This window comes from Macaca thibetana, chromosome 11 (assembly GCF_024542745.1).
Source record: "Macaca thibetana thibetana isolate TM-01 chromosome 11, ASM2454274v1, whole genome shotgun sequence".
NCBI lineage: Eukaryota > Metazoa > Chordata > Mammalia > Primates > Cercopithecidae > Macaca > Macaca thibetana.
In genome coordinates, this window is record NC_065588.1 from 4,675,535 (window position 1) to 4,693,102 (window position 17,568).

Consider the following 17,568-nt stretch of genomic DNA (forward strand, 5'->3'; position numbering starts at 1 on the left):
ATCTGGCGGTCGGCCGAGGATCTGGCTGGCTCCCCAGTATAACTTACACATGGACCAAGGGAACTGGTCTTTGGATCCCAAATATACTTTTTCTACCCACAACTTAATAATTCAGCCTTTCAGATTAGGCAGAGTCATTGTGGGAAGATACATCTTGAGCCTGGAACACTGAATTCATGAGATAGCATCCAGGTAGGGACTAGCAGGAGGGGAACATAGAGCGCCTTCGTAGGAACGTGCTAAAGACATAGGCACGCCCACTTCATAGCGTTCCTTATTTCAACCACTAGCACTAGGCGCTAGGATGGTGACAGGATTTTGGCAGCAACATCCATGTCTTCGCTTCCTGTGAAAGAAGGAATGTTGCTGAGAACTGCATCTCCGTCAGTGTTTTCCAAACTCTATCCAAATGTAAGAATCATGTGGGGACTTGGCAGAAAAGCTAATTCCTATGATTCTCTTCTATAAGCTATGGGAAGATTGAGATAGGACCCAGGATTCGACGTTTTTAATGACAGCTCCTTGTGATTCTCATGACAAGATGAATTTGGGAAACACTGTTGTTCAGTCCTTGACTCCCTTTCCCAGGTTTGGGCTGCCAACAGCTCCTCAGCCCCTGGCAACTCCTAGTTAATACCTGCAATTAGCAGCAAAATGGTGTTGTCTCAAGGCTGGTAAGATAATATACTTAGGTGGCCTAGGTGGCTCAGGCAGTAGGAAGGGAATGGAGGGAATGATTAATGAGGGCCAGAGTGAGAAAAGCTTGTACAAGAAAACACTTACATGATCATGACTTTAGGAGCTTTGTTATTTATAAGACTGTGAGCTTGATTCTTCTTTGGTCATTGGTAAAAAGGCAAGGTAGGATGAAGTGGGAGGGCTGAGGCCATGATCCAAAAGGAAATGGATCTTTGTACAATTTCACAGGACCTTGTCACTTAAGATTTACTTTACCATTGTTATTATTATCAGTAGCATTATTATTTTATCTTGGTGTTAAACCATTTAAATTATTTCTTTGCTTTGGAGAGGAAGTAGTGGGAAGGAAGTTCAGAACATACTGAATAGTAGGAAAAAATCAATTATTAAAGTAAATTGTATTCCTTGGGTAATCTACACATGGTTATTTCAAACTGTGTGTGTGTATGTGTGTTTATTGGGGTGTGGCATGAGGCGAGTGTGTAAGACAGGGAGCAAAAGAGCTACAGAGGCCACTCTAAGAAGCAGCATGATGTGACCAGTAAATATTTACACCTGAAACTAAAGACAGAATGTTGTATCTCTACAGATTCCAAAGGTTTTCCTAAAAATATAACCAACAACAGGGGGAAGAAAAGATACCCAGACTCCAAGGACCTCACGATGGTGCTGAAAACCTATGACACCAGCTTCCTGGACTTTCTCAGAAGGTGTTTGGTGTGAGTTTGTTGGGATATCTCTGCCTCTGGGTTTCCTCTAAAATGCTGTACTTTGACACACGTTCGCTGGTGAAAGTCTAAGGCTGGGAGATAGTTATGAAAGTAACGAGAAATGCTAACAATAGAGCTTTAAGTCTACAAATTGCTTCCACATCTGTTGTCTCATCAGACATCTCTCTCTCCCCACTGTGTGGTTGTCAGGGCGGATGATTTGTTCTGTTTTACATGTATGGAGGTTGGGATTCAAAGAGATTAAGAGACCTGCCCAGGAATACACAGTGTATGGTAGAGTTTGTCATCTTCCTGGCCTCACACTGCCTGACAGTGAGATGGTAGGCCAGTCCTAAATTTCTTCTGCTCTGTGAGCTGAAGCCAACCTGCTGAGTGCTTGTTGTAATGATTTGCGTACACATCCAGTTTAAACTGGTTTCAGGGCCTGTCCCCATCCCCCTATGATTTAGTACCCAAATCCTCTTATATTAGGGAATTAGGGGAAGGGTGAGCTGTAAACCATTTATTATGTACAACTTTTTACAATCTATATGCATATTTTGAATCTTAGAAATTAGGTCTGCACTTAAGTCATAGTACCCAGTACAGTGCCCAGTTTAAAAGGTGTTTAGAAAACGTTAGCTATTCTTATTATTTTATGACTATTAAAGAGGTAAATCTAGCTCCACAGAGTGGCGAGTAGATTATCCATGTGATACATGGCAAGTCATCACTTTTGTCTGGGCCTCAGTGTTCTTTCCTATACAATAGGGTATTCCTAAGCTCCCTTCCAGTTCCATCAGTCCTATAATTTAGTATTTTTAGAAGACCATATCATTACAGTCTCTTATTCTTCCAGATGGATGGAGTAGTGTTAACAAAATACTCTTCTGGCATCTGTGCACTCTGGAATTTCGGTAGTAGCTCAGAGGGTGAACCATGAGGTAGTGATGAAAGCATTCCCATCGTAGGGGGTCATGCTATTCGCTCATCAGAATAATCAAGGTAGAGAAGGATCCTGTACCCCATCTTTACCCCTACCTTAACAAATCACAGAAACCAACTGCTGAGACAGATGGGTTATCTAGAAACCTCGACCATCCAGAACACAGCTTAGCACCAAGGAAGACATTATTTTCTCTTTAGTGCAAAGGACGGATTACTCATAACTTGCAAGAGGCAGTCGGGCTGATGGGGACTGTTACCTTATATATATATTGCTAATCAGCAAATCTTTGGAATGAGAGACTACAAGTTTTGAGCCAAGTTCAATAGGCATAAATGTAAAGCCCTGTGTCTAGACGTTGTAGGCTAACTCCAAAAGTCCAGGAAAGGAGAGATGTTGTTTAACAGCAGTTCATTTGACACAGAAATGAGAGTTTGAGCTGTTTTAGGATCTTCATGAGTCTAGAATGCTAATACTGTCTTCCCTGCAGTTATAGAAGCTATTCCCACCATGATGGACACCAGTTAGACAACTGCTAAAATGTCCTTATTTCAGGAAGGTGGCCAGATGGTGAAAACCGTGTCATATGATTATCAGTTAGTAGCAATGTAAATATTTTCAGATGGTTGAAGGACTGAACCATAAAAGGATTAGTTATTTTGTATGATGGTAATGGGTTGATGAATTAGGACCTAGGTAAAAGTTACTGGGAAGCAAACCAGTTTCGGCACAATAAAAATCAAGAACTTTTAAAGAATCAGAGTTTTTCAAAATTGGAATAGATGGTTCTGTGAGTTAATGTCTTGTCACTGAAATTACTCAAGAAATTGCGGGGTGATTCCATGATGGTAATTCGGTCAATGTATTCTGCTACTGAATTACAAGTTTGATTGGATTATATCCAAGTCCCCTTGCAAATCTTAATATTCTAGAATTCTGTAAATCTCCTTGCGATATTTTTGAAGCCCCAGTTCTGTAGTCTGGAAATTCAAATCTCCGTTTTTAATATTGTTAGCTTAGTAAACCCTAAATCCTATTGATTAAGCTTTTGTAAAATAATATTTCTTATAAGGAAATTTCTAGGAATGCTGGAAGACTTGGACTGTAATATATATTCCCTGGCTTGTTATACACATCTTCTAGAAAGATTATTTCCAATAGTTGTTTCCAGGTACTTTTAAGTTATATGCCATAATCTCTGTTCTGTGATGATATATCTTTGAGATAACAACATAGCTTAAATAAAAATCTTTATTGGGTTTAAAAAATGTTTTAATATATTAAAAGGAAGTAAAATAATAACCCATGCGGGGCTTTGTTGGGGTGCAGATGGGAACCTTCTCTTCGCATGACCCCGGACCAGGCCCTCAAGCATGCTTGGATTCATCAGTCTCGGAACCTCAAGCCACAGCCCAAGCCCCAGACCCTGAGGAAATCCAGTTCCTTTTTCCCTTCTGAGACAAGGAAGGACAAGATTCAAGGCTGTCATCACTCGAGCAAAAGAGGTACAGCCTGTCAACCAGTCCTATTCCCACAGTCCAGGAAGCCAAGCATTTCTGAAGGATTTGCATGTCATTTCTGTAACCTCACCCTGGGGTAATTCTTGTGGCTACGTCATGACTATCCTGCTATTTCTTACCTTTGGGATTTTCCTTTTCCTGGAAATTTGGCATTAGCCTGGAGCTTTTTTGCCCCTCGTTAGATTTTCCATTTTTCTCCTATAATCAATTTCCTTTCTTCTATAATCAATTTCCTTTCTCCCCCTCCCCTTTTCATTAAATGTGTCCACCCCTTTATGCCCTATAATTACCTTTAGAATTTCTGTCAGTGCCAGATTATGGCATTATGCAAATTTTTATATGCAATATAGTCTAGTGGTTAGCTAGATGGTCCTAAGAGTCAGGTTACCTGGGGATTAAATTCTGGTTCTACCACTTATCAGGTGTGGACTTAACCTCTCTGTAGCTCAGTATCTCCATTTATGAGAATGAGAATCATGCCTATTCTCCAGGGTTGCTGAAATGATCAGATGAATTAGTGAACGTACAGTGCTTAGAATAATGTCTGGAACGTTGAATGTGCTTTGCAAATGAACTGGTTTTGTATCGTCACAGTCATGGTTTCCGCTAAGTGATGTACAACCTAAAGGATAATTAACATATAATCCACACTTGAATCTTGTTCCCTTCTGTCTTCTCTCTCCTTTAGCAGATGAGATCACCAACGAGACTACTGAGAAAACAAAAGATGGCTCCACGAAGCATGTTCAGCCTTCAGGGGATCAGCAGGACTCTCTCCAGCACAGAGCTGACACTGTTCAGCTGCCTCAACTGGTAGAAGCTCCCAAGAAGTCAGAGGCACCTGTTGGGGCAGAGGTGTCCACGACCTCCCCGGGACAGAGCAAAAACTTCTCCCTCAAGAACACAAACATTTTACCCCCTATTGTATGACCTTTGCTGAGGGTATGTCCTGCTCCTTTCCACCAGTGATTTGTATTAAGACAGCACTTATATTGTACAATACTTCAGACTGTTTTTTTTAAATACATAAAAGTTTATTTTTAAAAAACTCTATTAATATGGCCAATTGGCATGATTCCTCTTATGAGGGATGGGGAAGGATGTCCTTGCACTTAAATTCATTCCGTATGTGTTTGTGTGTGTATAGGGGGCAGGTAGTTTTTAACTCTCAATGTTGTAGCATCATTAAGGGAACTCTTACACAAAAGAAAATTTTTTTTCTTCTTGCCCATGACTGCCAACCTATGTCAAGATTTTTGTTTGAAAAATGATAGAAGCTGAATTCAGAAGTAGTTTAAACAGCCGAAGACATTTATTGACTTATATAACTGGGGAATCAGAAAGGGTAGATGTAGTTTCAGTCACAGCAGGAGTCAGGAATTCAGATGAGGTTGTAGGGCTCAGACTCCCTCTTCATCTATTAGCCTTGTTTCTCTCTATGGTTAACTTCATCCTGATGACAGGCCCTGCTCAGAAGTTAACCACCAATATCCAGTCAAAAGATACCGGCTTCGTTGCTAAGAGGGAGTCTCCAAAATGATTGTGACACAGAAACTGTGACTGGGAGACCGGGATGCTTGGCCAGTCTGGGTCCCAAGCCCACAGTGATGGTGAAGGCGCTGTGACTGATGCTTCTTTAGACTAGAGCAAGGGATGGAAGGTTTCCCAAAGGAAGGGAAGCTGGGTAAACAAGCAGGACATGTTCACTCATCTATCATATGCCACCTCTAAGTATGTCTTCTTACTTCCCTTTCTAATCCTCATCTACACAAATACATGATTTTTTTATGTGGTTATCATAGGACAGATAGAATTTTACATGAAACTTAAGATCATAACATCAGAAACATAGAATATATAAAAATAATTTTTTTACTTGGCATTTGGAATAACCTCCCCCAATATAGTTTTCATTTTAATAGTTGCATAATATTTTATGAAGGGGGACACCAGATCATTGAAGCAATGGATTTTGATGTAATCTCCCAGGGAAGATCTTGAGTTAGAATAGCAGAGGGTTGAGAGAAAATCCTAGGAAAGATAAATATATAAGGAGTTGCCAGAGTTGAGGAGGTCCCCCAAGAGACCCAGAGATATAGAAAGAAAATTAGAAGCCAATGGAGAAGTTTCTAAATGGAAAGAAGAGTCAAGAATAGAAAATTTCCACAGAAAATTCAGGAAAAGAATAGAAAATATTCCTTAAGTGGGGCGATATGGACATTAAGTCAGAGCAGTGTTAGAACAGGTAACTTATCCCAGTTTCTATAGCCAGAAAACCACAAAACCAGCGATAGAACTCAGATCCTTGGGAGCATTCTTGACACGATCTTCAACTATGGATGAAGTTGGAGGTGGACATTTGTTCTGCAGCTCTGCAGAGAATTAGAAGCCAAGTCTTCAACATTGTAATCAGGATGATTTTGATTGAATATTAGAAAGTATCTTCTGATTTTCATGGTTATAAAAGGTTAAAATGAATTCTTGATAAACTGTGGCTTATTTTAAGAGAATAGTCTAAATATGGAAGCTGCAAATTGTGACACAGGGGACAGGCTGAGTGACCTTCAGCAGGGCCTCTCAGTCCAGCTCTGTTGTACCTTTACCATTCATCTGGTTATTTTTTTCACTCCTCGGATTTCTTTACCTGATTGTACCATTGGATCCCAAGGAAATAAAACATGTGGAGCCCTTTAATTGTAATTTTTTAATTTTATGTCCTTGCTCGCATGGACAGGAAAATCTGCAAAATTCAGTGACTAGCATAAGGTGACATGACTTTGATGAGAGTGGTATGAAGATAATGTTAGGGCTCTGTGAGGATATAGAGGGGGAGATGTGGAAGTGAGAAAGAAGGGTGGGGATAAGGGCCGGGCCCACTGCCGGAAGAGGGGAAAGCAGTGGGGTTGCCGATCACAGGTTCACCATCAGCCAGTCCAGCAGCTGCAGGGGTGTGACATTCCCCACCGCCTCATTCAGCTGGCGCTCCTTCTCATAGCGCAGCACCGACTGCAGAACCTCGCCCACGCTGCATCCTTTGTCCACAGCAGCAGCTGAGAGCTGAAGTAGCTGTGAAAGGAAAGAAAACACTAGTGGCGAGGCACGGCATCTCATGGCAGGCCAGATGGAGCCTGCCAAGGCTAGAGCAGAGAGGCCAGGCAGACCTCAGGAAACTGCAACACAGACGTTAAAGTTTGTTGGCCTGTTTAACAGAAGGAGGTTGGTGACGTCATTCTTAGTTTAGAGAAGAGATGTTAACATCCACCTGCCCGTGATCTTGTTCTCTAAGAATTCTAAGGTTCTAAGCTCACCCTAATATCATAAAAGTCTCCATCATTGTCCTAAGACCAAAAGGGCAGATGGAAAATACACAGTGGACAAACGTGGATGCTGCTTTCCATGCCCCATAGACCACAGAATCCTAAAATGTTAGAGCAAAAAGGCACCTCAGAGAACAATTCAACCCTCACGAAAATGTTTCCCAGAGAAGTACAGAGATTTCTCAGAATTAACTGCTAGTAATTAGCAGAACCAAAATTCATTGCAGGTATTGGATCCTATCTTTAGCTCTTTTTTCAAGTACAAAATGAGAAAAGTTAGTTAAGCAACCATTCTAATATAAATACAATGCTGTCATTTATCTGGAATCCTAAGGGCAACAAACTTTCAAGTAATAAGATTTTTATTTTGTTCATTTTGCTCTTGACTTTTTACGACAAAGGGCAGGCAAATAAACAGACCAAATATTGAGAGCATCTTCAGAAAGATAAATATCCATGTGAGAAACTGAAATAGAAGAACCAAATGGAAATTTTAGAACTAAAATTTACCTACAAAATATAAAATAAAAATGTATCAGGTGGGCTAAATAGCAGAATGTAAATGAGAGAGGAAAGTCAGTAAACTTGAAGGTAGATCAATAGAAATTATCCATGCTGAACAACGTACAAGATTGATTAAGCTTATTTCAAAAAACATTTAAAAAATAAACAGAGCCCAAGGACTTGTGGGCAATACCAAAAGCTTTACATTTACGTTATTAGAATACCAAAGGAGAAGAGAAAAGTGATGATGCAAAACATATTTGAAGAAATAATGGATGAAAGTATTCCTAATTTGCCAAAAAGTTTTAAACCTATACATTCAAAAAGCTCAGGGTACCTAAAATAAAACAAACCCAAACCCAAAGAAATTAACTCCAAGACCTACCATAACTAAATCACTGAAAATTAAAGAAAAAGAAAAAAATCTTAAAAGCATCCAGGGAAAACCATTTATAGGGGAACTGCAAGTCAAATGACAGCCAATTTCTCATCAGAAACCATAGAGGACAGAAGAAAATGGCACGTCTTTTAACTGCTAAGAGAAAATAACTTGCCAAATTAGAATTCTATATCTAGCAGAAATTATAACTCAAGAATGAAAGTCAACTAAAGACATTGCCAGATTAAATAAAACTGAGAGAATTCATTGCCAGAAAATGTGTTCTGAAAGAATTGCTAAAGGAAGTTCTTCAGAGAGAAGGACAATGATACCAGAAGGAAACTGGGAATATTAAGAATGAATGAAGAGCGAGCTTTCAGTATAAATAGTAGGCTATCCTCTTCAGTTCTTTAAAATATGTTTTAAGGGTCAGGAGCAGTGGCTCATGCCTGTAATCCCAGCACTTTGGGAGGCTGAAGCAGGAGGATCACTTGAGGTCAGGAGTTTGAGACCAGCCTGGCCAACATGGCAAAAATCTGTCTCTACTAAAAATACAAAAATAGCTGGGCATTATGGCATGTGCCTGTAATCCAGCTACTCGGGAGGCTGAGGCAAGAGAATTGCTTGAACTCAGGAGGCGGACATTGCAATGAGCCGAGATCAGGCCACTGCACTCCAACCTGGGCAACAGAGTGAGATTCTGTCTTAAAAAAAAAATATTTTAAGGTTGGAAGCAAAAGTAACTGAGGGTTTTTTCAAAGTATGTAGATTAAATACATAAAGCAACTCAACTATAAAGGGAGAAGGATAAAGGAAACTTATATGGTAGTAATATTTCTACATTCCAGCTTAAGTGATAAACTATTGATGCTACATGGATTCTGAGAAGTTGGTATGTATATTATAATCCCTAGATTAACCACTAAAAAAACTACACAAAAAGATATAGTCAAATATGCAATAGATAAATTAAAATGGAATACTAAAACATGTTCAAATAGTCCAAGAGAAGGCAGCAAAGGGAAAACAAGGAGAAAAAAGAGAGAAGCAACAAATAACAAAATGGTAAACTTAAATCCAAACATATCCATAAATTGGGCTAAATGTAAATGGTCTAAACATATCAAATGTCAGAATGGACAAAAAATATAACCCAAGTGTATGCTGCCTACAAAAACCTTACTTCATATATAATAAGTTAAAATTATAGGAAAAGATGTACCATGAAAATGCCAATCAAAAGAAGACTCGAATCTAACATTAATGGTCAATAGGATTTTTCAACAAAGGAGATGGATAATTCAGAGGGGCCAGATACCCAGTGGTCTTTTCAACAAATGGTGCCAAGATAACCTTCATATCTATATGCAAAATATTGAATTTGGACTCCTACCTCACAAAAATTAACTCAAAGTAGATCATAGACCTAAATATAAGAGCTAAAATTATCAAACAAGTAGACAAAAACAAGGAGAAAATCTTCATGGCCTTGCATAGGTCAAGGTTACTAGCTCTCAGCACTCCTGGCCTTCCGGGTTTGTTGTGGGGCTATTTTGCTCATTGCATGTGGTTTAGCAGTATCCTCGGCCTCTACCTGTTTGACTCCAGTGGTAATCCCTTTCTCTGTTGTGACAACCAAATACGTCTCCAGACATTGCCAAATGTCCCCTGGGGGGCAAAATTGCTCCTGGTTGAGAACCACTGGGTAGGCAAAAATTTGTTAGGACACTAAAATCACAAGACATAAAAGTAAAAAATGATAAATTGGATGTCATCTAATTAGACTTCATTTTGCTCTTCAAAAGACTCCATTAAATAAAAAGTTAAGCCACAAACTGGGAGAAAATATTTGCAAAAATATATCAGATACAGGACTTGTATCCGGCATATATAAAAGAGCTCTTATAATTCTAATCAAGAAGAAAACAATCCAACCAAATTATGGGTGAAAGAATTGCACAGATATCTCACTAAAAGAATATATATGAATGGCTAATGAGCACATAATAGAATAACGTGCTCAATATTTTTCATTTTAATGTATGTTTGCCGAACGAAATCCACAATGAGATACCACTATAATTATTACAATAAATGAAAGAATAATACTGACCAGCATGTGGAGAAACTGAAACCTGTGTAAATTACTGGTGAAAATGTAAAATGCTACAGCCACTTCAGGAAATAGTTTGGCAATTTCTTAAGAAATTACACTTAACCGGTCGGGTGTGGTGACTCATGCCTGTTTTCCTGGCACTTTGGGAGGCCGAGGTGTTCAGATCACTTGAGCCCTGGAGTTCCAGACCAGCCTGGGCAACATGACAAGACCCTGTCTCTACAAAAAAGTACAACAATTAACTGGGTGTGGTGGGGGGTGCCTGTAGTCCCAGCTACTCGAGAGGCTGAGGTGGGAGGATCACTTAAGCCTAGGGAGTTGGAGGCTGCAGTGACTATGATTATGCCACTGCACTCCAGCCTAGGCAAGAGAGGGGGGAAAGGCCGGGCGCGGTGGCTCAAGCCTGTAATCCCAGCACTTAGGGAGACCGAGACGGGCGGATCACGAGGTCAGGAGATCGAGACCATCCTGGCTAACATGGTGAAACCCTGTCTCTACTAAAAAATACAAAAAAACTAGCCAGGCGAGGTGGCGGGCGCCTGTAGTCCCAGCTACTCGGAGGCTGAGGCAGGAGAATGGCGGGAACCTGGGAGGCGGAGCTTGCAGTGAGCTAAGATCACGCCACTGCACTCCAGCCTGGGCGACAGAACGAAATAAATTACATTTATTGAATGACACTTACTGTAACATGCTGCAATTCCACACCTCATTATCTGCCCAAGAGAAATGAAAACATAACCACACAGGCTTGTATGTGCATGCTCATAGTGGCCTTACACATAATAGCAAAAATGGAAACCATCTAAATATCTATTAACTGATAGACGGACAAACCAAATGCAGTATATCTACATAATGAAGTACTCTTCAGCAATAAAAAGAAATAAACTACTGATACATGCTACAACACAGATGAACCACAAAAACCTTACACTAAGTGTAAGGAGCCTGATGTAAAAGACCACACACTTTATGGCTCCATTACATAAAATGTCAAGGAAAGGCAAATTTATAATGATGGAAAGGTTAATGGTTGCACATGGATGGGGGATGAAAACTGGGAAATGTAAACAAGAATAGCCTAGAAAATTCTGAGGCAGAGAAATAAAGAGTCTCCAGTCCTATCGGATATTAAATATTATAGAATTACAGTAATTAAAACAGGATGCCATTGGTACAAGAGTAGATGGACAATTCAATGGCATAGAGTAGAAAGTTTAGAAAAAGAATAGGAAAAAAATAAGAGATTATGGCCAGACGCGGTACCTCACGCCTGTAATCCCAGCACTTTGGGAGGCTGAGGCAGGTGGATCATGAGGTCAGGAGCTCAAGACCAGCCTGGCCAAGATGGCAAAACCCTATCTCTACTAAAAGTACACAAATTACAGCGTGCCTGTAATCCCAGCTACTCTGGAGGCCGAGGCAGGAGAATCGCTTGAACCTGGGGGATGGAGGTTGCAGTGAGCCGAGATCACGCCACTGCACTCCAGCTTGGGTGACAAAGCGAGACTCTGTCTCAAAAAAAAAAAAAAAAGGGATTGTAACCTTACTTCATACTTTATATATAAATGAATTCAAAATGTATTAGAGTCTTAAATATATTTTAAAAATCATAAAAGTACAGTCACGCACTGCATAATGATGTTTCAGTCAACCACAGACTGTACATATGATGGTGGTTCCATATGCTTATAATGGACCTGAAAAACTCCTATTTTCCAGTGATATCATAGTTACAGTAACATAGCACAACACATTACTCACTTGTTGGGGGTGATGCTGCTATAAACAAACCTACCATGCTGCCAGTTATATAGAAGTCTAGCACACACTATTACATATAGTGGATGGTACTTCATAATGAAAATAAATGACTACGTTACTGATTTCTGTATTCACTATACTATACTTTTAGTGTTATTTTAGTCTACTCCTTCTACTTCTTAAAAAAGTTAATTGTAAAACAGCCTCAGGCAGGTCCTTCAGGACAAAGGCATCGTCATCATAGGACATAATAGCTCCATGAGTGTTACTTACCCTGAAGACCTTCTAGTGGGAGAACATGCAGAAGTGGAAGGCAATGATATTGATGATCCTGACCCTGTGTGGGCCTAGGTCAATGTGTGTGTTTGTATCTTCATTTTTAATAAAAAGTAAAAAAAAATTAAATAGAAAAAAACTCATAAAAAAGAATATAAAGAAAATATTTTTGTGTAACTGTACAATGTGTGTTTTAAGCTAAGTGTTATTACAAGAGAGTCAAAAAGTTAAAAATATTAAAAGTTTGTAACATAAAAATGTTATAGTAAGCTGTTAATTTATTATTGAAGAAAGAAAAACATTTAAAAATATATTTATTGTAGCCTAAATGTACAGTGTTTATGAAGTCTACAGTAGTGAATGGTAATGTCCTAGGCCTTCACATTCACGCACCACTCAGTCACTCACTCATCCAGAGCAACTTCCGGTCCTGTGAGCTCCATTCATGGTAAGTGACCTGCACAGATGCACCACTTATCTTTCAAACCATATTTTTACTGTACCTTTTCTATATTTAGATATGTTTAGATCCACACATACCGTGGTGTTACAGTTGCTTACAGTATTCAGTACAGTAACATGCTGTATATAGGTGTGTAGCCTAGGAGCCACAGGCTATACAATATAAGCTAGATATGCAGTAGGCTATACCAGCTAGGTTTGTGTAAGTACAGTCTGTTATGTTCACACAACGAGGAAATCGCTTAATGACACAGTTCTCAGAACATATCCCCAACAGGCTATACAATATAAGCTAGATATGCAGTAGGCTATACCAACTGGGTTTGTGTAAGTACAGTCTATTATGCTCACACAATGAAGAAATCGCTTAAAGACACATTTCTCAGAACATATCCCCATGACTAAGCGATGCATGACTGTATTAGAAAAAAAAACGAGAAAGTTTTGCTAATATCATAAAGCAGAGAATGTTTTCCAAAATATAACATAAAACCCAGCAAAAAGAAAAATGTCTCATATTTGATGACATTTGTATGGCAGAAACAAACAACAACAACAACAACAACAAAACACCAATCCAAAGACCAATGGCAAAGGAAACATTTGTATTTAGTATCATAAAGGTTGATTTCTTGTAATATATAAAACTCTTTTTTTTTTTTTTTTTTGAGACGGAGTCTCGCTCTGTCACCCAGGCTGGAGTGCAGTGGCGCGATCTCGGCTCACTGCAAGCTCCGTCTCCCGGGTTCATGCCATTCTCCTGCCTCAGCCTCCCGAGTAGCTGGGACTACAGGCACCCGCCACAGCACCCGGCTAATTTTTTGTATTTTTAGTAGAGACGGGGTTTCACTGTGTTAGCCAGGATGGTCTCGATCTCCTGACCTCGTGATCTGCCTGCCTCGGCCTCCCAAAGTGCTGGGATTACAGGCGTGAGCCACCGCGCCTGGCAATATATAAAACTCTTATAGATCAATAAGAAAAAGGCCTACAATGCAATAAAAAGTTGGGGAGAACATAAAAAGAATACCTAGGAATACAGCTAACCAGGGAGGTGAAAATCTCTACAATGAGAATTACAAGACACTGCTCAAAGAAATCAGAAATGACACAAACAAATAGAAAAATATTCCATGCACATGGACAGGAAAAGTCAATATTGTTAAAATGGTCATACTGCCCAAAGCAACTTAAACGTTCAAGGCTATTCCTATTAAACTACCAGTGAAATTCTTCATAGAACTAGAAAAAACTATTTTCAAATTCATATGGAACCAAAAAAGAGCCTGCCAATAACCAAGGCAATCCTAGGCGAAAAGAACAAAGCTAGCGGCATCACATTACTCAACTTCAAATTTTACTACGGGGTCACAGTAACCAAAACAGCACGGTACTGGTACAAAAACAGACATACAGACCAACGGAACAGAATAGAGAGCCCAAAAATAAGGCCACACAACTACAACCATCTGATCTTTGACAAAGCTGACCAAAACAAGCAATGGGGACGGACTCCCTATTCAATAGGTGCTGGGATAGCTGGCTAGCCATATACAGAAGATTGAAACTGGACCCCTTCCTTACACCATGTACAAAACTCAACTCAAGATGGATTAAAGACTTAAATGGAAGACTAAAAACTGTAAAAACCCTAGAAGACAACCTAGGCAATACCATTCTGGACACAGGAACTGGCAAAGATTTCATGATGATGAATACACCAAAAGCAACGGCAACAAGGGCAAAAATCGACAAATGGGATCTAATTAAATTTTAACAGCTTCTGCACAGCAATTGAAACTATTAATAGAGTAAACAGACGACCTACATAATGGAAGGAAATATTTGCAAACTATGCATCTGACAAAGGTCTAATGTTCAGCATCTATAAGGAACTGAAACAAATTTACAAGAAAAAAACAACCCCATTAAAAAGTGGGCAAAGGACACAAACAGACTCTTTTTAAAAGAAGAAATATGTGTGGCCAACAAGCATATAAAAACAAGCTCAATATCACTGGTCACTAGATAAATGCAAATCAAAACCATAATGAGATACTATCTCATACCAGTTAGAATGGCTATTATTAAAAGTAATGGCAAGGTTGTGGAGAAAAGGCAACGCATACACACTGTTGGTGGGAGTGTAAATTAGTTTAACCATTGTGGAAAGCAGTGTGGCGATTCCTCAAAGAGCTAAAAACAGAACTACCATTCAACCCAGCAATCCCATTACTGGGTGTATACCCAAAGGAATATAAATTGTTTTACCATAAAGACACATGCACATGAATGTTCATTGCAACACTGTATTCACAATAACAAAGACATGGAGTTAACCTAAATGCCCATTAATGGCAGATGGGATAAAGAACATGTGGTACATATACACCATGGAATATTATGCAGCCATAAAAAAGAGCACGGCCGTCTCCTTTGAAGGAACATGGATGCAGCTGGAGGCCATTACCATTGCCAAATTAACTCAGGAACAGAAAACGAAATACAGCATGTTATCAGAAGTGGGAGTTAAATGATGAGAACACACGGACACAAAGAGAGGAACAACAGACACTTGAGGGTGGAGGGTGGGAGCAAGAAGACAATCAGAAAAAAATAACTATTGGGTCGGTACTAGGATTAGTACCTGGGTGACAAAACGATCTGTACAACAAACCCCTGTGACACGAGTTTACCTGTATAACAAACAAGCACATATACCCCTGAACCTAATGTAAAAGTTAAAAAAAGAAAAATGGGCAGAAGTTATGACCAATTTATCCACAGAAGAGGAAATTCAAATGGTCTTAAATATATGCAAAGATACTCACCCTCATTCCTAATAAGACAAAAAGTAAAGCAACTTAGCAAATTAAAATTTTAGCATGCACTGTTGGTTTAAGTGTGAGGAAATAGTCCTCTTACACTGTTTTAACAGGTGTGTAAATTGGTACAAGCTCTATGGAAGGCAATTTGGAAACATGTATCAAATTACACAAATAATATTCTCAGTGACCTTGAAATTCCTTTCCTAGGTGTATAGCACATGTGAATACATTTGAATCTGTGCAAAATTATGTATATTCAAGGATATTCAGTGTAGCATTGCTTACAGTGCAAAATAGTGGCAACTGAAATATCCATACATAGGGGAGTGGTTAAATATATAAAACATATATAAAACATATATATGAAATGGTTTCATATATTATAAAATACATAAAACCATTAAAAAGAATGTGGCAGCTCTATATGTTGCAGAAGAGGATATATATATATATAAAAAAATAATTTGCGACTTTACGTGTATGTATGTGTGTGTGTGTGTGTTTCTGGAAGGATAAATAAGAAACTGATCCAAACAGCAATAGGATGGAGCACACAAGTGAGAAAACCCTTAATTTTCACTGTGTATCCTTTTGTACTTTTGAATTTTGAACTACGCACACATATTATTTATTCAAAAATAAATACAAGTGTATTTAAAGACATTAGGTTCACAGACATCCCAGTGACAGCAGGTTCAATCACCTGAATCAGTATAAGAATATTTGCATACATTAATCTCTTTTCAAAAAGTCATTTTTAGGCAGTTTCCTTGGTGTCTATGTCATCCCTGTTCGTAAAAATACACTAATATTCAGTGCATCTATTTATTAGTTGAAGTTTGAACATGCTGCTTCTCGTTCCTTCTACTCTTAGAGGGAGTCAACAAAATAGATGACTGTCCTTATCTTTAGAGTAGACAAAGGGGTGTGTGTGTGTGGGGGGAGGTGTGTATAAAAGTGGGGGACTGCAAGTCTACTGTCCTATTTTAGAGACATGTTTCAATTTAAAATAATCTAAAACAATACATTCCAATTCAAAAAAAGTCTAAAGCCAGAATGTATTATGTATGTTATATATGATGGGTTTGATTTCAAAGATGGCTACAAAAGGCTTTCTGACACATTATACACCTGAAGGCTATGCTTATTTTTAGATTTTTTCATCAGTTTAAATTCTCTTCAGAATATAGCCTCCCACTCCCCACCTCTGCTAATTGCTATATACTATAAAGTAGTTGTCTGTTTTACAGATTGGAAACCCTGCATGGAGACAGAGCTTGCCAAGGACCCTTAGGAATAGATCTAATATTGGAAGTTCACATTGTCTTCTAGCCTAACTTGAATGTGCACACAACTCACCTGGGTATTTTGCTAAAATGAAGATTCTGATTCAGTAGGTCTGGAGGGATGTGTGAGATTCTGCCCTTCTAAAAAGCTTCCAGGTGATGCCAATGTTGTAGGTCCACAGACTACACTTTGAGTAGCAAGCGTAGTCTTGCTAAGACCAAAGTCAAAGACCATACAGTTTCTTGTTTAGGCTTGATATAGCCTAATCTGGATGCTCTGTAATCGTGTGTCTTTCCAGTCATCAGATAAACGTAGCGACCCAGTTGCAAGCGTTGCTAATACCATGTAAATACCACTGAATTAAGCAGAGAAAGCCTTTTTTTCTATATCTTTTGATTTCTATGATGATGAATTTTTCTAAATAATCCTAGCCTCTTGTACCACCCTTTGCCACTGAATGATTAACAGCAGGTGTTCCACTTTTCTCAATCAAGAGGAGACAATGAAAAGCACTGAGGAAGAGAAAATGAGACAGAGAGAGAGAGAGAGAGAGCGAGCGAGAGCGAGCGAGAAGGCAGAGAAGACAGAGAAGAGAAGGTTGTGGGGATGGTCTTTTTACTTCCCCCACTTCAGTATGAAGCAGCAGTATCTTGGGTAAGTGTGCGTGTTCTCCAGACTCAAACCCTCCCTTTGGCGAGCAGTTCTGATGCTTATTGGGCACCTTGCATGGAGAACAAGAACTTATCAGGCACGTTTACCTTTA

The 17,568-nt window shown here is 39.1% G+C and overlaps 3 protein-coding genes across 13 annotated transcripts in view; 2 read left to right on the plus strand and 1 right to left on the minus strand.

The window, feature by feature from the left end:
* Positions 1-4,928, plus strand: part of DYRK4 (dual specificity tyrosine phosphorylation regulated kinase 4) — a 53,772-nt gene extending 48,844 nt beyond the window's left edge. For 6 of the 7 annotated variants that reach the window (XM_050750151.1, XM_050750153.1, XM_050750154.1 and 3 more), the window contains 3 exons: positions 1,289-1,418; positions 3,685-3,860; positions 4,564-4,928. In XM_050750151.1, the coding sequence (XP_050606108.1) occupies positions 1,289-1,418; positions 3,685-3,860; positions 4,564-4,805 (548 nt within the window). In that variant the 3' untranslated portion in view covers positions 4,806-4,928. The remainder of the gene's footprint in view (positions 1-1,288; positions 1,419-3,684; positions 3,861-4,563) is intronic. The other variant, XM_050750152.1, reaches the window with a different exon arrangement.
* Positions 1-17,568, plus strand: part of NDUFA9 (NADH:ubiquinone oxidoreductase subunit A9) — a 306,980-nt gene that overhangs the window by 220,794 nt on the left and 68,618 nt on the right. The gene's annotated exons all lie outside the window — the stretch shown is intronic.
* The window catches only part of AKAP3 (A-kinase anchoring protein 3), a 40,783-nt gene continuing 29,775 nt past the window's right edge, over positions 6,561-17,568 (minus strand). For all 5 annotated transcript variants that reach the window (XM_050750145.1, XM_050750144.1, XM_050750143.1 and 2 more), the window contains one exon: positions 6,561-6,941. In XM_050750145.1, coding sequence (XP_050606102.1) covers positions 6,786-6,941 — 156 coding nt within the window. In that variant the 3' untranslated portion in view covers positions 6,561-6,785. The remainder of the gene's footprint in view (positions 6,942-17,568) is intronic.